The sequence below is a fragment of the Emys orbicularis genome, chromosome 16 (assembly GCF_028017835.1).
Source record: "Emys orbicularis isolate rEmyOrb1 chromosome 16, rEmyOrb1.hap1, whole genome shotgun sequence".
In the NCBI taxonomy this organism is placed as follows: domain Eukaryota; kingdom Metazoa; phylum Chordata; order Testudines; family Emydidae; genus Emys; species Emys orbicularis.
In genome coordinates, this window is record NC_088698.1 from 26,634,820 (window position 1) to 26,656,777 (window position 21,958).

Sequence of the window (21,958 nt, forward strand, 5' to 3'; positions counted from 1 at the left end):
CAGAGGCCAGGTTCCTTACTAATTTTATTAGGTCTTACAGCACTGGGTAAAAAAATAAAGCCCCACAGCAGCGACTCTCAGAGCCTGGATCAACTGACTTGGGCTTATGGGTCTCTGACTATGGAGCTAAAAACAACAGTGCAGATTTTCCCGCTTGGGCTGGAGCCCAGACTCTGAAACCAGTGAGGGGGATGGGTCTCAGACTCCAATGCGAGCAGGAACATCTACGCTGCCGTTTTAGCCCTGTAGCTCAAGCCCAAGTCAGGTGGTTTTTTTGGTAGTGTAGACATATGCGGATACTGTTGATCATGAAGTGTCACCAACTCATCAATGGGAACTGGTAGAGGTGGACTGGGACCATTTTATAATGGCTCCCGTCATTTCTTTGGGGAGGCCCTAGATTGCTGTAAGAGGCACTGTTAATCTTCCTCAAGGACTTTCATGTACAGTGTCCCACAGGGGTCAGTCTTGTTGTCCCCTCCCATTTAGGGCATGCTATAGCTAGAGCCTAAAATGAACATTGTGGTTGTGGCAGCACAGGCAGCAGCTTGGGCTAGCCAACCAAGTACAATCCCACACGACCCTTGAGTACATATTCAAGTGACTAGCCCATGCCACCATCTGTGCTGCTGTAGCCAGACTACTTTTTTAGGTGCTAACTCGAGCAGAGCTTCCACGTGTACATCTACCTGGGTTGGGAATTACACCTCCCAGCTGCAGTGCAGACATACATACACATTTAGGGTGAGTCTGCTAAGTAAGACATGTCTTGGCTACAGTGACACCAGTATGTTGATGATACTTAGTCATGATCCTGCAGTCTTTCTGTGCTTTGCTGAGTTAGGGCCCTGGATGAAAGCCACATGGTTTAAACCCAATCCAGAAAAGATTACGGTGATAATGCTGGGCACAGAAAAATACCTTGAAACACTGATGAGGATTCTAACTGCTCCCTCCAGTAAAGGTTACCACCACCCTTGTCCAAGTCATGTACAGTCTCAGGGTTTTATGTGATCCATTGCTGATTATCTGATTATCAGAGGCCAGAAGGGCCTTTTATCATCCAGGAATCTGTTACCTTACATCTCTGATGCACACCTCACTACAGCCTTCCATGCCTTTGTCATCTTCAGGCTGGGATACATAATGTGCTCTTAGAATTACCCTCAAAGAGCACTTGGAAGATTCAGCTAGTGCAAAATGTGTCCTCCTGCTTCTCAAGTGGAGCAGGCCAATACAAACACATAACACAATGCTCTACTAGCTCCTGGCCTGTTTCCAGGTGCAATTCAGGTGTTTGTTATCATCTCTAAAGCCATAAGTGGCCTGGGACAGACTCTCCTCATATGCTCTATCACAGCTGTTGCATTCCACCTGTATACTTTACTTATTGTAAGGCTAAACTCCAGGAGTGGGCAGCATGGCATTCTTAGGGGAGGGCCCTTAGCTGTAGAATTTCCTCCATCCACAATCCATCCAAGATTGGGAATTACTGGGAAACCGTGCAAGATGCATTTGTTTATTCTACATCGTCTTAGTTTGTATTTGTAACCAGAGAGCACTTGTCTCATGAATAAATACAGGCTGGGTGGGTTTCATCTATACCAATTCTGGATTATACATGGTTGTTTAATAGGCACCAGGTATGACAACAGGAACACTATAAATAAATAAATAAATAATAATTTAATACTTAGTTCTTACAAAGTGCATTACAAACATTAACTAATTAATGCTCAAAAACACTATGAGATTAAACCAAAGCAAAGAGGTTAGGGGATTTGACTAAAGCCACAGGAAACAGTCAGTGTCACTGCCAGGATAAATGCACAAAAGTTCCTGGTCTCCAGGGCTGTGCTCAATCCACTAGACCATGCCTGTGTCTTTTTTGATAGGGCCTTTCAGTATGTAATAGAAACCTAAAAATAGTCTCTTTTCCTCAGCTAATCCATCCCTTCAGCATAAATGAAATAAGGAATTTGCCGATAAACTTTCCAACACAAACATTCTCGCTGTAAAAACTTTGAGGAGTTCATGCTTAATGTTCTGGGGTAATTATTCATAAGTGTTTTGGGACAGCCGTTTATAAACAGTATGGAGCCTGAAATGGTTGAGGCACGAGCATTTCTGCACATTGGCCTTTCTCAGGAAAGCAGCAACTATATTAAATATAGATATGTATATCTGGATTGACCCCTCTTCTTCCACCATATTACATTGTCCCTTATTTAGGCTCCCAATAGGAGGACACAATTTGCTTCATTTCATCTGCTGAGTATCACTAAACTAACACGCAAGAAGACTTATTAGTAGGAGGTTGTCCAGGAGGGAGTGAAGATAAGTAGTAAAGGTACTAACAGGATCAATGCAAACAGCATAGGCACATTCAAACATTCAATTCAAATAGTAATAGCACATTCTGACCCCCTTCAAAGGAAGACCTAATTCCTTTAATGGATTCATTACCCCACACCCACAGTCATTTTGCCTGTCACCTTAGTCTACAATCCTTGCCAAATTGCAACCAAAGCAGCAAAGCCTTCACAGCTGACACAAACACTGCTCCCTCGTTATCAAGAAAGATCCCCTGACTGTCTATTGAAGTCCCTGCACTGTTCCTGTCTCCATGATTTAAACCTGATCCTCTTTCCAAAGCAACTTCCATTGCCATCAAGTAGGAAGGCTGCCAATATTTACCTTGCGAGATCTGCTACAGGCAGGTAGCATTGTTATGCCACTGTAAACAAACTCTCAGCACCGCTATAGCCAAAGAGAAGAAAGCATGACATACAGTACTCTAATGTGAGGAGCACCACTGGCCTGATTCAGAATTCAGCTGGCATAAGCCAGGGTTAAGGCTTCCCCATCAGCAGAAAAGCACCCACCACCTCTGCTCTGCCAGGGGGCCCTGAGCCAGGCACTGAAGCCCCCCAAATGGGCTGTGTGTTCAAGGAGGAGGTGTGGCCATGCTACTTGGAAGATGTGTAGATTCAGCACATTGACTGGGCTCCTGAAGAGATTAAAGCTGCCCTTCCCAGACACAACCCATGAGGGAGGGCAGTGGTGTAGATACTGCCTGCCCTCCCCCTATGAGAGAATCCCAACTACAATGTGTCTCAAGGAATCAAGCCCCATCTGAGTTCTGGCTATACGTAGAGACTGAGAGGCTGGTTGAGGATTATTAAACTGAAAGTGAAACCTGCCTGGAAAAAGATCATAGACTGGATGCAGGAGATATTTAAGAGCAGTAATATCTCACAACAAGAAGAAAAATGTATTTTTCCAAACAGGCAGACAAAAATAATTCATTGTGACTTTTTTACAGATGTTTACAATAAATTCAGTGCTGATGAGAATGCTGGATTGACAGTGCTACACACCAAAGCCCTCTTTTTATCCACAGACCAGGTACAACACACTTCCTCACCAATGTGCTTCATGCATGTCCTTATGGGACCTCTCTACGGGATTAAGTCATTCAATCCCTAGCCTTCCTGCTGAGATGGCCAACAAAAGAACCAAAAGGAGGTTTAGATGAGATGTTTTTATATTATGGATAGGAACTGTTATTAAACATAATGATTCTAATGATTCCGACAATAGTCACAGTTATTAACAGTTACCTGAAGGAATAAAAAACGTATAGCCTTGTTTCAACTCAATTCTTTGGCATAGTTCCACCCTGTCTCCCAGAAAGATATCACTTTGCTTTCCTGACAGAACCCATTCTTCATAAAGTTCTAGATTCTGCAGAGTAGGCGGAATCAGCCAGAAGATCTAAAAATAAAACAAAAGTTTAACTCTTACAAACAAGCAATGAAAATAAAGAGCTAGCACTTTCAGCAAAGTTAAAGGGTGGCAATGAAGTGAACATACATAAACAAATGTATTTTCAACATAAAGTATAAATTTTCCATGTGCTGTACACAGAGGTCCCTAGCAGATTATAGCAGCAAGATTACTCATAATTGTCATACTGCTTCTACAAAACATCATCTCTGTAAACTGGAGTCCACTAAGAGCTTAATATACTACACAAGCTTGGAATATAATATTACTTTCATCTCAATTAGATATGTAGATGAACACTATCAGGAGCACAGAGATGTTCTATTTGCTGCACTTACTTCAATACACATAGCACCTATCTCCACTGAAATCTCAGATATGACTAGTTATATCTAAACCAGTATACCTAGAAGAATGTGGATATAGCTATCTATGCTGCATATTCGAGTACTTCTGTTTTTGAATGAGTGTGTGTGCCCGTGCATATTCATGCACATGCTTAAAGGATCCTGAAAACTAAGAAGAGGCTCAGAGATTCTGGCAACCTAAGGAGATGTGATATGGACACATGGACGCAGCTGTGGTATATGGCCAGTTACATGCTACACGACACTTCCAGTACACAGAAGCATAAAATAAGCTTTTTCATATCAAACTTTTCTGATATTTTGGTGCCCTGGAATATTCAATGTATTTGTTTCACAGACTGAAGGGTTGTCTCCCCTGTTTAGCAAAACTCCAAGTTCATCAGCCAGGCCAAAAGATTTATAGTTTGATCACTTACAAGCAAAAGTAAAACAAACAAACGAACAAAAGAGCAGAGCAGGCCTCACAAGAAATCCCCCAAAATAAAGATGTTACACTGTCAAGTCTACTTACCTTCCCTCCTCGGAAAACGTGATACCACACTGAAGTGCCACCAAAATCAATGTGAAAATCAGTGAAGCATCCTTTCACGCTCATCAAACAGTACCTGAAAAGCACATTTGGGTGGGGGGAATACAAACATCAAGAGTTACAATGAGCAGTCTGAAAACAACACTGTTTATTTATTAATTTGCAGTGAAGCTGCATATGTAGAGATCTCAAACCAATAAAGCTGTTATCTCTCTACAGACACCTCATTTAGTCATCTTAATAGGACAAAAACAGGACTATAATTGGACTTCTGTTGGGAAAAACATGCCTATAATTCTGTATGTTATTCAGTTGTCTGGAGAGAAAGCTATCAGTTATAAAAGGCTTGGAAAATGTTAAACTTAAGTTGGTCAAAAATAATCACCACACCATTCTCTACTCCAGGTGTGATCTCCTCCATTACTAAAAGCCATAACCTTCACCAAAAGTTGTGTGTTGACTGATTCAAAGAACAAAGTTTTGAAAAATCTCATCTGGATATAAATCCCATTGGACATCAATTACCTAACTACTACCACTGCAACTTTTGCAGGGGACAGAGTGAAGCTTCATTTGACAAATAAACTGTTTTCATTCCCATTTCCAAGCATATCTGTGCGGAATAATTGAAGGCATCAGTTTGCAGTATTCCAAAGTACCAGATCACTGTATTTTGTGCCCTCTAGATCTATTTTTTCAGAGCAGTTTAATGTCAACATTGCTGCAAAGGTATACAACGGCTCTCAGCTCACTGCATGAATCTCTAGCCTTCAGCCACCATCTGTAACTAATGGCCGAATTACAGCCGCCCTTCTCACAACAGGCACCTTTTGCAAATGCAGAAAACACACACCACTTAACCCACTAACCTCTTTTCCTTGTTCCAGTCGCCCTTTCATGGCTTTTTTTTTTTTTTTTTTTTAGTTGTGGAAACAATATCAGAAAGTGGTCAAAAAAGGTTTCATTTAACTGTGTCTTTTTCTCATCACATTCAGGTACAGAATCTCAGCGGTATGCAGACGGCGTGCAAAAGTCCCTCTAGATGATAGGCTAGAAAGGACCTTACCATGTGTCTGCAGAAGGCTAGCAAATCAGAGAGACGTTGGATACATAAGAGCCTGCTGCCTAGCAACCCCATCCAGTGCTGGAGTTGACAGAATGATACGCAATGCTGTCATGAAGACAGTCAGTTTGTGTGCTTCAAAAAAGTCCTGTGCCTTCGTCTCACAATTAAAACCTCTCCTTGTACAATAATAATGCTTTCCTCTTACCCACTCTGGAATTTCAGCAGCATTTTGAAGCAGGGATAGAGATTTTTCCACCCTTGGAGTATTTCAGATACTTCAAAAAATCACAGCTAGCCAAGAAGCTGTCTAGACTCCAAATATGCTCCATTTCAAAATATGAGTCCTTCATTCCCAAATACATTTTTTTTAAATCTCTCCTTTTATTCTCCTCTCCCAGGATGCTGCTGACTACACGTCAGATGGAAATTAAAAACAAAGAAGAAGCTTATAAAGGAAGTTTCCTTTCTTTATACCAGCCTGCAGAAAGTCAGATGTAGAATAATTGCTAATAAAACAAAAATAACCTGTGAATATATCAATTCAAAGGAGGTCTTGACAAACATTGGAAGAACAGAATTTTTAAATCAAAAACAAATTATTATAGACTCCATTATTTTCAGTCTCCACAAAATCAATTACAAACATACCAAATTAAAACAAATTGTCCAAGGCAATACTGCCCACCTAGGATTGCCAGTCGATAGCCAGATTCTTTGGATTGTTGCAAATGGCCTTCTCTATACTTCTTGGGCTTTTATTTGTTTTGGGTTTTTTTAATAACCTTCAACCTGCAACTTGAGGCTGTCTGTCTCTTTGTATTGAAGGTGGAAAAAAATATATAAATTAAATTTCCAGTTAAACCACAAAATGCTCAAAATGAGCTTTGCAACTGAGAACACACTGATGCAGAGATAGCTGGAAACATTCGACTTTTTTTCTTTTAATAGCATGTTGTCTTGAAACTCCTCTAAACAGAATAATTTCCATTCCCAAGAAAGGTTGATTCAGTGAAAGATCCACAAGCGGTGGTTAATAAAACCTACAAAGCATTTGGAAAGATCAGTTTTTCTTTCCATCCACAACTGAAACCAATCACAAACGAGTTATTCCATCCTTAAATTTCTGTTGTTAATCTAACAGGGATGCTTCTGTCCAACACCAAACAGTTAATGAAAGCGTTAGGAGTCTGAAAAGCGATCTGCCGCCATACAGCAATCTCCCTTGTTGCCAGACTCTGGCACAATGCCTTTGCATTGACCTCTACAGCTTCCTCTTCCAATGTACACTGCAGTCACATGGTCTCCTCAGCACAGCTCCATGCTACAGCTAATCTTACACAGACACCACTCTAACCTCAGCTGGCAGCTTCTCAACACTAACGGCTCCTAATTTGGTTAGAGAGAGCTCAAGTTTTTAGGTTTTTCCACAACAAAATGTCCGCGATGAAAGGAAACTAGAAACAACATCTACTCTGCTTCTTTCAGTTACAGCTCTAGTCTCTGCCTTAAGCATTCTGGGCCAGAGCAGGTAATGTGCATGTAGGAACGCACTTTCAAGTAGGACATAGAGAGATAGAATCTTGTCAGAGTTACACACACACACCCAATACAAGCACAAACAATCAAGCTTTGTTTCTTCACAAGTACTGTAATTTCCAGTCCCTGCAGACTCAACTTTATCTCACTACACACCCCTGGTTGGGTTTTTAAAATATGCAGCTGCTTATAATCTAGTTTTTTTAAAAGCCTCCCTTCCCTGCTAGAGTTTATTTTGTGCTCTCTCTGGTATCCTGAAACTGTTCAACAGTTAGTTGATGCACTATTATATTTTTCTTTCTGAAAAGATCTGGGGAAATGTAGTACCCATTGAGACAACATACAGAGACCCACAAACTCACAAGCAAACAGAACAACAAATACAGAAACAGCACTAATGGAGAAAAACCCTTACGCAAACACAGGGACAACATGTAGACAGATTCAAAGCAAACACAGATACCATGTGCAGACACACAAATCCACATTCACAGCTTCAAGCCCACCAGCGACACGAGACGCTCCCATGCAGAGAAACAAAGGCAGAAACAAACACTGAGTTACAAACACACTTGAGAACAGAGAGATGCAGAGGCACATGCATAGAAACTCAGGGAGGCAAACACACAAGCAAACACACACACACAAGTTCATTACCCTGAGCTCAGTTCCTTCCTTTTCTCTCGTTATAAGTACAGCACAGCACACGGCTCTATTCCCTCTGGCATTACAAGGACTCCCCTGCCACTAAGCTCAGCCCATAAACCACTCCCAAACCCCAGCAGATGCTTCTGTTTTTGTTCGGGCCAATGAGAAAAGTATAGCTCACTCTTCCTTCCTCCCAGGAGCAAACCCCGGCTGGTTGAAATCCCTAAGCCTGAAACCGAATACCACAAAACCATGAGCCAACTACAAGTGCCAAACCAAAGAGCAGAAGCAGGCCATAGCTTTCTGTTTATTTGTTGGATTTTTTTTTTAAACAAGCAGTGGCTGGTGCTCTGTGTTCTGTGAGGCACAAGGCATTCGTGGGGGGGGGGGGGGGATAAGAGAGGCAGTTGGTTTATTTGTTAACAGTAATGTCTTTCCTAAACGAGGTAGCTCACACACACAGCCCATTAATAATTACACTGATACTTCCAAGGGAGCTGACTCTTGCTGCCAAAGCTCATGGTGGATCCTAAACGCACAGCTCCTGACATCTCCCCTTCTTACTGTAGCCTTTACTTAGTGCATCTGAAAATGTGACATGGTAGAAAACAACAGGAAACAATAGGTACCTTTAGGAGAATCGTCAATAACTGCCTGACCCACTGAGTGACACTAACTCCCTGTAACTGAAAGCCACAAATTACACCACAAGACAAAAGAAACCATTGTCACGCAGGAGACATGGAACCAGCACTCCCAGCCCCTTTTGCTTTCCTGTACTCCACCCCACCCTCAACACCAGTGCACTAAAAGGCCCCACATGGCAGTGGCTATCCCTGTGCCCCAAGAGAACAGCTACACAGCTCCCTCAAGGGTCTCCCTTCTAAGCACTGCTTCAAGTCCCGCAAAGCTGAATTCTTCATGTACTGCAGCCCACCTTTCCCTTCATTTGGACCAAATAAGACATTAGTTTGTAAGTAGGACATAAAATTCAGGCTGCACAGTGGTTCCAAGAAGCAAGAAGGGAGAACTGAACCCAGCTCACCAGCATACTTAGCGCTCCCGAAATCTAGCTATTAGGCCTTGGCTACACTGGCAATTCACAGTGCTGCACTTGCTGCGCTCAGGGGTGTGAAAAAACACCCCCCCTGAGCGCAGCGAGTGCAGCGCTGTAAAACGCCAGTGTAATCAGCGCCTGCAGCGCTGCACGCTCCCTCGCAGCGCTGCAAGCTATTCCCATCGGAGAGGTGGAGTACTTGCAGCGCTGCGAGAGAGCTCTCGCAGCGCTGGTGGCGCGACTACACTCGCGCTTCACAGCACTGCCGCGGCAGCGCTGTGAATCCGCGAGTGTAGCCAAGGCCTTAATAAGGGATCCCACCAGGAAACCTAACCAGACTCTCCTACATGGTAGGATGCATGCATACCTCCTGTTGGGCAGGATGTGCAAGATCAGTAACATTTACCATTATCAGGACAGTGGGCCATCCAGGACATTGTTTTCGATAGACATTAATTCTCTTTCCTATCATACTACACAAGTCAGGAACAGAGCAGCTAGATCCACCGCAACCAGCTTTTCCTATAGAAGACAGCCAAGCTTTCTTCTAAATCCAATCAAAACAAAGCACCACTTATAGCAAGACCATTAATAATTAGGAGGTTCCACACCTCATAGCTTCTGAAGGCTGTTCATTGCACACACCCGTGTCTCCTTGCATCCCTTCCTTCCACTCCACAAGTTCCCTGTCTGCCACCCTCCCATTCCACTCTATTTCAGGAATTCCCTGCAACTCTCCCTTTCACCCCTCCTTCATGCCTGGGGCTGTGTCCCTCCTGTCCCCCAAAGCCAAGGTCTCTGTGTGGGTTCCACATGCCCATCTCCCCCCATACCAGAGTCCCTCAAACCCCGCTCCGACAGGGGTTCTGTGTACCCCTATTCCCTCTCCCCTCCAGACCAAGGTCCTGCAATCTCCCCCCACCCCAGGGCCTGTGTGCATGCCTCCCCTTCCCTCCCCCATTATTATTTGTCTGGAAAATTAGTCATTCAAGCTGTCAACATGTTAAACTCATTTGGGAGGACTGGCAGAGATAAGATGGTGGTATTGTCATATTGGAAAGCGATAACAGGTGCTATCAACAAGGTGTTTGATTACAGACAACTGCAGAGGTGCTGGAAGCTGTGGCTGTGCTAACAGGATGGCAGGAGATACATGTGTCCCCCATTTTCTCCCTTTTGGTGTTCCCCAAAATCAATAGCCACTAACGCCTAGAACATTCTGTGCAATTTTGGAATTGATCAAATGTGGCATTCAAAAGTTATCACATAATAGACAGAGAAATGCCATCAAGTTGAGAGTGTGGCCTGATAAGCTTGGCCAATTATTCATTAAGTATGGTATACACAGAAGGTACTTAAGAGCACTTAAAAGATGAGATCCCTGCCCTGAAGAGCTAATGATCTATCTCAGGCTTGGTCTACACTTACCCCCCAAGTCGAAGTAAGGTACGCAAATTCAGCTACGTGAATAACGTAGCTGAATTCGACATACCTTACTTCGAACTTACCGCGGTTCAGACGCGGTCCACACGCGGCAGGCAGGCTCCCCCGTCGACTTCGCGGTACTCCTCTCGTCTAGCTGGAGTACCGCAGTCGACGGGGATCACTTCCTGGTTCGATTTATCGCGTCCACACCAGACGCGATAAATCGAACTCGGAACTTCGATCCGCAGCCGTCGAACTACCCGGTAAGTGTAGACTAGCCCTCAGACAGACAAAAACAAAATGGGGATAACAAGAGAAAGCCTGTATTTTCTGGATGTGCCTAGGTTGACCCCCATATTTTGTAAAGCAACTGCAGAGTCAGACTTTCTGGACACACATACCCACAGCTCAGATTGGAAATTAATAAATAGAGGTACTTTCCCAAGCACTGCCACCAATCCAAACTCCACCCACACATGATGTCAAAATGAAATGCTGCTCACAGTGGATTGTGCGAATCTTCACAGTATGATTATTCCTCTTCTTGTGTGCTGTGACTAGTAAGGAAATAGTCATTTAAATGTACACCGTAAGATTTTGGTGTTAACAGCCCAGACAGAGGAACTGGAGAAGTTCATGCCTCGAAGGTGCGTCTACACAGCAAAGAAAAACCTGCGGCTGGCTTGTGCCAGCTGACTTGGGCTGTGGGGCTGTTTCATTGCTGTGTAGACTTCCAGGCTCAGGCCAGCTGCAGGTTTTTCTTTGCTGTGTAGACATACCTCAGCGCTATAAATTCAGGCTGCCTGTAGACCTCAGCACCACAGCTTATACTTGATATACATTTAAAAGGTTACCATTGAGCTGTAAGAACCAAATAAGTCCTTTCAAAAAAAGAAATGTGCCTAAAATAGCAGTCCCGAGGGAATGTGCCAAATTGCCAATGTGCAACAACCAGCCCATTCTACCCTGGCAAATACTGATAATAAGGGCCTTTTGGTACCTGTCAAAGTGCAGCACACATCTTTATCTTTGTGACAATAGTATCTGTTTGAAATATTGATGGTTATTTCTGCCAGCTCTGTAATACTGCAAATTCTGTGAGCTTTATATAATATGGTGTTTGAGATTAATGCATTAATCTGAGAACAAATCATACAATCGTAGGACTGGAAGGGACCTCAAGAGGTCATCTAACCCAGTCCCCTGCACCCATGGCAGGACTAAGTATTTCTAGATCATCCCTGACAGGTATTTGTCTAACTTACTCTTAAAGAGCTCCAATGATGAAGATTCTACAACCTCCCTGGGCAATTTATTCCAGTGCTTAACTCCCCTGACTGTTAGGAAGTTTTTCCTAAGGTCCAACCTAAACCGCCCTTGCTGCAATTTAAGTCCATTGCTTCTTGTCCTATCCTCAGAGGTTTAGGAAAACAATTTTTCTCCCTCCTCCATGTAACAACCTTTTATAAACTTGAAAACTGTTATGTCCCCTCTCATTCTTCTCTTCTCCAGACTAAACAAACCCAATTGTTTCAATCTTCCCTCATAGGTCATGTTTTCTAGACCTTTAATCATTTTTGTTGCTCTTCTCTGGACTTTATCCAATGTGTCCACAGCTTTCCGGAAATGTGGTGCCCAGAACTGGACACAATACTCCAGTTGAGGCCTAGTCAGAGTGGAGTAGAGTGGAAGAATTACTTCTCGTGTCTTACTTACAACAATCCTGCAATAGGGCTGCCAGGCGTCCAGGTTTTGACTGGAACACCCGGTTAACAAGGGACCCTGGCAGCTCTGGTCAGCACCGCTGACCGGGCTGCTAAAACTCCGGTCGGCAGCACAGCAGGGCTAACACGGGCTCCCTGTCTGCCCTGGCTCCACGCAGCTCCTGGAAGTAGCCAGCATGTCTGGCTCCTAGGCACAGTGGTGGCCACAGGAGCTCCGCGCACTGCCCCCACCCTAAGTGCCAGCTCCACAGTTCCCATTGGCCAGGAACCGCGGCCAATAGGAACTGCGGGGGTGGCGCCTACGGGCATGGGCAGTGCACACAGCTCCCTGGCCCCTCTGCCTAGAAGACGGACATGCCAGTTGCTTCTGGGAGTCACCTGAGGTAAGCGCTGCCCAGCTAGAGCCCACACCCCAAATCCCCTCCCGCACCCCAACCTCCTGCCCCAGCCCAGAGCCCCCTCCTGCACCCAAACCCTTTGCCCCAGCCCAGAGCCCCCTCCCACACCCTGAACCCCTCATTTCTGGCCCCTCCCCAGAGCTCACACTCCCAGCCGGAGCCTTCAACTCCTCCCGCACCCAAAACCCCTGCCCCAGCTCAGTGAAAGTGAGTGAGTGTGGGGGAGAGCAAGTGACGGAGGGAGGGAGGATGGAGTGAGCGGGAGATGGGACCTTGGGGAAGGGGCAGGGCAAAGATATTCGGTTTTGTGCGATTAGAAAGTTGGCAATCCTATCCTGCTAATACATGCCAGAATGATGTTTGCTTTTTTTCAACAGTATTACACTGTTCACTCATGTTTGAAATGCTTTGTTATCCAATAGGTGTGGATAAGAACTTTTGCCTATCAGCCTAATATTCTTTTACTTAGAATAATTATAGTCATATAACTGCTTTTCATACCAAAAGCAATTAATAAACAATATAGAGAGAGCATCATCAGAAATACAGTATGCTGAATATAGTGTCAGCCTGTATTCCAGGATCACCAGTTCCACAACCCATTAACAGCCCCTCCACACAGTGGACAAATTTCTGCCTCAAGAGGCACACCCCAGTTCATAATTAGATTCTAGTTCAGCAAAACATTTAATCACATGCTTAAATCTATCCCTATTCAGCAAAGGGATGAATCTATGGGGATATCCTGATGAAACATAGCCTAAAAGAGGAGGAATAAGACTGACCCTGATACAGGGTATGAAATCAGACCAGCATCTTATTTTAGTGGATAGGTGAATTATTTGTATGGGAGACACCTTTTTTTGTTTTTAACAAAAGACAGCAGTGATTTATTCTATAATAGCTAAGATCAATTATTAAGTAAAGGGGAAATTTTCTAAATCACAAAGTGCAGTTGTGGGTCCCTAACCCTTTGAAAATCTTCCCCCAACACAAAAATCTATTAAAAATTATTTTTCTCAACAGTTTTTAGAAACATCTGTCACTATTTCACCACACCATAACTGTGAATGGTGCTAGGGTCTCTATTTCTACTACCTGGCAAATAGCCAGTCTAATGATATAGGGCCCAATCCTGCAAATATTTACTCATGTAAGTAATCCTCATTCAGTTAGCTAGTCCCATTAACTTCAATGGGACTACTTCATTCACTAACAACTACTCATACAAATAAGGGTTTGCAGGATCACACTCACAGTTTAACACAGAAGGTGAAGCTCAGGATATGAAAACAAACACAACCAGGAGAGTTTCAGAGTAGTCATAAGGCAAGTTATTATTTATTCCATCTTTTGGGGGAGATTTAACAGTGGTTTAATATTTCAATTGTTTGTAAACTAAGTTTTTTTTTCCCCCCTTCATGGAAAATGTTTAGTTTTTGGTGAAAAATAGAAAACCCAAGTCAGAAATGCTGCTGTAGTGCCTCATGGGAGTTGTAGTTCAGATGCCTTTTGCTCCCATTCGTGTCCATAGGATAGGCTCTCTAGTCAACTACATCTCCCATGATGTTCCACAGTCTCCCCTCTTGGTGAAGGGTGGGTTACATCAAGGCAGTTGCATGGCCATCGTGCATTATAGGAGATGGAATCCAGCCTGGAGGTCAGCCCATCTGACACTGACCATGCTCCTTCCCCAGCCCTTATGCTGGGCTAAAGGGGCTGACTGGAGCAGGCACCAGCTGTGATGGCTCTATGCTCACTGGGGATTCCCCTATGCCAGGTGGATCTCCAGCTAGAGACCTACAAGCAGTTTTTGCCCTCGTCACATCACTTGAGTAGTGCAAAAGGAGGAGAGTGGGGCCAAGAATCTGGCCCTTAATATTTATATATTTCTTATACTATTAAAGCACACAGTCCTTACTCTCATAAAAGCTCTGAAAATCTCTTGCTTTTTTGCAAAGCATTCATTCATATTCTGAATTATATCTCCTGGGGCTCAAACTTTGTCATCACACTGCCCAGATGGCAGAGACCTTCTTGGTTAATTATTCAGGTTTATTATTCAGAAAATCTTCTTCAAAAAATTGTCAGGGATTTGTTTTGTTTTAAATGTGGGTGTCAGTGGTGATGGAAGGTGCCAAATAGACAACCTTGGAAATCGAATTCCCCATGTATCCACAAAAGGGGCAGCAGCAACACAACCTTCCTATGCTGTCTACCCTGACCTGCAGGGGCCACCTCTACGGCACAAGAGTAGTCAATTTCTATGTCCATACACCCCAGGGGCCTCTCTGCTGAAAATGTGACCAATGCAGCCAGATTGTGCCAATATTTGGTAGTGTTTTCTGTGATGTGAACACCTGTTCACTAGAAGCTGGACTGAGACCTCCTAAACTCATTTAATATAAGCCACAGAACAGGCATCACATTGTAACGACTTTCAAGCTCTATTAACCTGGCCTGAATTTAAATCAGTGAGAAAGAGAATGAAAGACACTTTATCACTTAGCTATTCAGTCCCCCACCTACTTGTATCTTCTTATTCTTTTAAATTAGAGGTGGTGTTTAGAAAATCTTTTATATTTTATTTTAGTTTTGATCCAATATGGCTGTCCAACTACTGCAGTTTGCTAGGTTCTCTCTCAGATATTAGTCTTTTATTTATGGGCAAATAATAACCTCACTATATAGAATTTTTTAAAAAAAGTTAATGGTACAAATCCAAGTGAAAGCCAGAGAGGTCTCCAAATGCATTTTAATAACTGAACAAGCATAGCAGATGGAGCATTCTCCAGCTTCATTCCCAGCACAGAACTTTACACACAGTAGCCAAGACAGATATTTGTGTCTGGTATACCATCTGTGTCTGCAAAACCACAATCACTGTCATTGGAGTGCTTTCTGTTTGTAAGGATTATTCTAATGGTGGGTATAGCATACAGCAAGCTCCCAGTATTATGACCACACTTAAGGACAGGTCCCATTTCTAGACTCCAGAAGTCAGGAATGCACAGCATATAAACACCGGTGTTTTTCTAAAATTAAGGAGCAACATCATACAGATAACAGCACTGACATGGATTGTTCAGTCCTCATCATCTTGCACCTCAACTACTGTAATCCATTCCTGTAGGGTCCTGATGACAGTCACACTGACCCCCATCATGCCCCTTCAAAAAGCTGCTGCTAGTTTGTCACTGCAATTACATCACTTCACCTTTGTGACCCTCCATAGGGTTCCCATCCACACACCTCCACCCTGTTTGTCTGTTCTGTCTGTCTGCTGCATCGTATCTGGCATGTAGACCGAGACTCTCCTGAGCACAGACTGTCTTTTTTATTTCTTATCTGTACAGTCTCAGTGGGGCCCTGAACCTTGATCGGATTCTTAGCCACTACTATAATACAAATAAATGTAAGGGTGACATGATCTAATGGTTAGAGTAGACCAGGAGACAGAGTGCCTGGATTTTATTTTATCCTCTGCCACTCACTCACTGTGTGGCCTTAGTCAACTCCCTTAACATTTTCAAACCTAAGTGCTTGAAGTTAGAAACCAAATCCATATTTAGGCACCTAAACAAACTGTTTCATTTTATGAAAGTACAGAGCACCTTCAACATCCACCAAAGTCAATGGGATTGAGGGTGCTAAGCACCTTGCAGGATTGGGCTTGTGAAGAATGCTTGGATAAGAACCTTTCCTAGCCCTTGGGCTTTCACCTTGCCAAGTGTTTAATGTCACTACGTAGTGCAATAAATAGAAAGAATCCCACTAACTATAAAGGGCTTTGGATCAGGCCCTAATTGTCCAGTATGGAATTCTAGCATGGAAGCATCTGGTACAGAGTCAGCGGTAGAGACAGGATACCATATGAGATAGATCCATGTTCTGACCCACATGGGAATTCTTATATTCTAATGAAAATTCTCCCATGCAACTTTTCTGATGAAAGATTTTTAAATTTAATTTAAGGGGGGAAATGTATTAAGCATTTTCCCCAGAGAAAACAATCCCCCAGTCTTCATACAGAACCCAACAGTAATGTTCTTATTTCTGGCAGCTGAAATCACACATACTTCAGCAATTATTTTGCAGCCAACACAACAACAAAAACAAAATAATTCTTAAAAGAATTTAAATGATAAAATCAAATAATAGCAAAACCAAATAGTTCCTGAATATAGATTCCAAGGTTCATAAGTATTTACAGTGATTCTCTTTAGCTATTTCTGCCATCAGAAATAATCACAAGAACCTGGATGGAAAAGTTCCATTGTACTCATCTGAATTGAGATCTATAGCTCCTCAAATCAAGAGGACATGATCAGTGAAAACTTCACACAGGTAAGAGAAAGTTGATTCACCACCAAATAACGATTGCATAATATCAAATGAAGTTCATTAACCCTAAGAGTGCTATGGCGGATATGTATATATGTCTTCAGCATCCAAAGGATAGCTGCAGATTTGTATCATCATTATATTAAAGAGCATTTATAGAATGTCTTCTATCTTCAAAGCACTTTGCAAACATTAATTTATTCCTCTGCAAGATAGGTAAATATTACTCTGATTTTACAAATAGGAAAACAGAGGTTGAGAGAGGGTAAAGCCAAAGATTGGGATTTCAAGGCAGTCTAGGGGATTTAGATACTTTTCCAACTTAAAACATTTTAAATGGGGTGAGTATCTAAATCCCTTACACTGCTTTGAAAATCTCAACCACAGTTTTCAAACTTGAATGCCTAAAGTTAGGAACTGAAATACATCAAATGTGAGTCTCCTCTGCTTGGCACATTTGAAAATTGGGATGTTTAATTAAATGCCTAAATGAGATTTTAGATGCCTAACTTAAGGCACTATAGCTAAGAATTTGGTCCTAAGTGATTTGCAAAGCCCCATGGATTGCTTTAATATCAGAACTGGGATTAGAACTCAGTAATTCCTGGCTGTCAGTACCATGTTTTACGTAGTGCGGAAGTTGGTCCAATAAAAGATATTACCTCACCCACCTTGTCTCTCTAGTACCATGTTTAACGTTTAGAACATGCCTCTAAAACAGAAATACGCAGTCAATACAAAGTTTTTAAAAGTTTAGCACTATGTAATATTCATTCACTCTAAGGGTCACTAGCTGTTTCTGTTATTAACACTAGCCTATGTCTTACTTAGCATACTAAATCCTATGAAATTTGTCATGTGTGTTTTCAGGCCACAAGTAAAATGGGTACTCACCTTCTTGTAACTGTTGTTCTTCGAGAGGTTTTGTTCATGTCCATTCCAATCAGGTGTGTGCGCACGCACATGCACGTTGGCCGGATGATTTTTCCCCTAGCAGCATCCGTTGGGTCGGCCTGGGCGCCCCCTGGAGTCGCACCCTCATGGCGCCTATTATATAGCCCTGCCGACCCGCCACCCCTTCAGTTCCTTTTTGCCGGCTATTCCGACAAGGGGTAGGAGAGTGGGTATTGGAATGGACATGAACAACACATCTCAAAGAACAACAGTTATGAGAAGGTGAGTAACCGTTTTTTCTTCTTCGAGTGCTTGTTCATGTCTATTCCAATCAGGTGACTCCCTGCCTAGCAAAATTAGGAGGTGGGGTTGGAGCTGTCCACTGACTGGAGTACTGCTCTACGAAGGCCGCATCATCTCTGGCCTCCCTAGTAATCACATAGTGTGAGGCAAAAGTGTGTATTGATGACCACGTCGCCGCCCTGCATATTTCCTGGGTGGGGACTTGAGCCAGGAAAGCTGTTGATGAAGCTTGCACCCTTGTAGCGTGCGCCGTTATTGGGGGCACTGGGATCCCTGCTAGATTGTAGCACTCGGTAATGCAGGCCACAATCCATGACGAAATGCGCTGTGTCAAAACAGGCTGGCTCTTTATCCTGTCCGCTACTGTGACAAAGAGCTGTACCGACTTCCTGAATGGTTTCATCCTCTCAATGTAAAAGGCCAGCGCTCTGCGGACATCGAAAGTGTGGAGCCTCTGCTCCTTGCTACTTGCATGAGGCTTGGGGTAGAAAACCGGGAGGAAAATGTCCTGGTTGATGTGGAACTGCGATACCACCTTCGGGAGGAAGGCCAGATGGGGCATGAGCTGAACCTTGTCCTTAAAAAACACAGTGTAGGGCGGCTCGGACGTTAGAGCCCTGAGCTCAGACACCATCCGGGCTGAAGTTATCGCCACCAGGAACATGACCTTGTAGGAAAGGTAGAGCAGGGAGCATGTTGCTAGAGGCTCAAAGGGATGCCCCATGAGCCTAGAGAGGACCAAGTTAAGGTCCCAAGCAGGAACCAGTTGGCGGACATGCGGGTACAACCTGTCGAGGCCCTTCTGGAAGCGACTGACCAGGGGGTTAGCGAAAACCGAGCAGCCGTGTAACCCCGAATGGAAAGCCGAGATGGCAGCTAGGTGTACTCTTATAGAAGACAAGGAGACCTTCCTGCTTTAGGTGGAAGAGATAATCCAAAATCTGGGGCACGGAGGCTAGCGCCGGGGAAAAGTCACGCTGAGCTGACCAGATTGAAAATCTCTTCCACTTGGCCAGGTTCATGGCCCTAGTGGAGGGTTTCCTACTGCCCAGGAGAACCTGTCTGACTTGTTCTGAACAGGAGAGCTCGAACGGATTCAGCCATGGAGCCTCCATGCTGTGAGATGTAGCGAATGCAGGTTCGGGTGCTGGAGCCGCCCGTGATCCTGCATGAAAAGGTCCGGGAAGAGCAGCAAGGTAATCGGGGCTCCCACTGACGTGTCTAGGAGAGACGTGTACCAATGCTAGCAGGGCCAGGCTGGTGCTATGAGAATGACCCGAGCCTGGTCTCTGCGGATCTTGAGAGGGACCTTGTGGACAAGTGGTATGGGTGGGAAGGCGTATAGAAGCGGACCCCCCCAATGGAGGAGGAACGTGTCCACTGTGGAGCCCGGACTGTGATTCTGGAAGGAGCAGAACTGCTGACACTTCCTGTTGCGTCGCGTGGCGAAGAGGTCAATCAGGGGACAGCCCCACCTCTGGAAGAGCGAGGATGCAACGTCGGGGCAAAGGGACCATTCGTGGCTGTGAAATGACCTACTGAGGCAGTCTGCCAGCTCGTTCTGGACCCCTGGAAGGTACGACGCCTGTAGATCGACTGAGTGCTCTATACAAAAGTCCTACAACCTGAGGGCTTCCTGGCACAGGGGAGAGGAGCGTGCACCCCCCATTTGTTGATATAGAACATCGCGAATTGTCCGTCATGACCGATACACATCGACCTGCTAGATACAGGCGGAATGACTGACACGCTAGGCGTACCGCCCTGCGCTCCCTGACATTGATATGAAGACGGAGAGCTGTCTGTGACCAGAGGCCCTGAGTCCTGTGGTCCCCCAGATGAGCTCTACACCCCAAATCTGACGTGTCCATCACTAGTGCTAGGGATGGTTGTGGAGCAGCTAAGGGAATTCCTGTGCACACCTGCTGAGCGTCCGTCCACCACAGGAGGGAGTCAAGAATGGGGCAAGGCAGGGTCACGATCCTGTCCCAAGCTGTCCCTGGCAGGTCTGTACACTGACGCAAGCCACGACTGAAGCGGTCGAAGCCCGAGTCTGGCGTGCCGAACCACGTACGTACAGGCCGCCATGTGGCTGAGAAGTTTGAGACAATTTCTCACGGTGGTGGTGGTGGTGGTGAACTGCCTGAGACCTTGGATCATGGCATCGAGGGCCTGGAATCTCTCCTGCGGGAGGAATGCTCTGGCTTGGGTTGAGTCCAGAACCACCCCTATGAACTCTATCCTCTGGACTGGGGTCAGAGTCAATTTCGCCTCGTTCAGTATCAGGCCCAGATTCTCAAAGGTGGCTCTGATGAATGCCACCTGAGCCCTGGATCGGCCTTTGATCAGCCAGTCGTCGAGGTATGGGAACACCTGACCTGATGTCTCCGCAGAAAGGCGGCAACGACTGCCATGCACTTGGTGAAGACTCGAGGTGCTGCTGACAGGCTGAAAGGGAGGACAGTAAATTGGTAATGGGAACCATTGACCACAAACCTGAGGAACTTTCTGTGGTTGTGCACGATTGCTATGTGAAAATATGCGTCCTTCAAGTCGAGGGTGGTATACCAGTCTGCTGCATCCAGTGAAGGGATAATGGAGGTCAGGGAGACCATGCGGAACTTGAGTTTCCTCACGAACTTGCAGAGGTCGCGCAGGTTCAGGATAGGCCTGAGGCGCCTTTGGCCTTCGGTATTAGGAAATAGCGTGAATAGAAACCCTCGCCCCTGTGCTCCAGCGGAACCTCCTCCACCGCCCCCAGTGCTAGGAGCAATTGCACCTCCTGAATGAGAAGTTGCTCGTGAGAAGGGTCCCTGAAGAGGGACGGGGAAGGAGGGTGGAAGGGTGGGAGGGCACAGAATTGGATGGAGTATCCCTTCTCTACCATGCGAAGCACCCAGCAGTCCGAAGTTATACGGGACCATGCACGGTAGAAAGGGGATAGTCGTGAGGAAAAGGTAAGGCAGGGTAGATCCAGTCTCTGGTCTGGTGCGCCATCTTCGACCGCACCTTCAAAAGGCCGCTTTAGGGCCAGAGGGCAGTTTGGGCTGGCCTTGATTAGCGGAGGAATGTTGCCTTCTCCTAATGCTCCAGTTCCTCATCCTAGAATTGTCCTGGCGGTTCTACTGCTGGACCCTTTGAGGAGGTTGTGGGCGGATGGGATCCGTGTCCTCTACCACCTCCTCGGCCTTGGGCAGCCCTGCGGAGCAACTGCTGTAGGACTCTGTTATCCTCTAACGCAGGAGCTATGGTCGTCCCTGCCAACACTTCGTCCAGTGACGAGGAGGAGGAAGCATGTGCCAGTAGTGGAAACTCCCTACTGTCTGCCCCGGAGGGGTCACGTGACTCCTGGGGCAGCGTTGGAGAAGGTGGTGCCGAAGACCGTACCGGGGCAATAGGCATCATAGCCAACATCGGCATCAGTCTCACTGGAGGGAGCTGCGTCAGCGCGCTCACAGGAGCTGTCGGGGTCGGGGGCCCCGGTGCCGACATTGGCACGGGGCCATAGGTGCCTGCATTGAGGTCGATGTTGACAACGGTGCAGGCGTGGGAGACGGGTGCGTCGACATCGTAAAGGCCGATGCCGAAGTCGGAGCCGAACACGGTGCCAGAGTTGACAACGGTGCCGGAGGCAAAGGCGTCGGGACCATCGGTGCCGGGGGCGGATGCACAGCAGAAGGTGACACGAAAGTGGCAGAGGTCACTGGAGATGTCGCTGAGTGTGTGCCCTGGGTTCCTCCCTGGCCCTCGTGATAAGCCCAGGGAGTCCAGAAGGGCCAATGAGGCAGATTCTGCCACTGCGGAGGCCATAACTGATGCTCCCTTCAGTCTCTGCCCAACCTCGCTCTACAGCTTCTGCTCCTACTCGAGCGATAGG

General features: G+C 45.3%; 1 protein-coding gene across 1 annotated transcript in view; it reads right to left on the reverse strand.

Annotated features, from left to right (window-relative positions):
- Nucleotides 1-21,958, reverse strand: part of KDM2B (lysine demethylase 2B) — a 170,767-nt gene that overhangs the window by 102,564 nt on the left and 46,245 nt on the right. The window contains exons 7-8 of the mRNA XM_065418043.1: nucleotides 4,669-4,762; nucleotides 3,624-3,777 (exon numbers count right to left, since the gene is read on the reverse strand). Coding sequence (XP_065274115.1) covers nucleotides 3,624-3,777; nucleotides 4,669-4,762 — 248 coding nt within the window. The remainder of the gene's footprint in view (nucleotides 1-3,623; nucleotides 3,778-4,668; nucleotides 4,763-21,958) is intronic.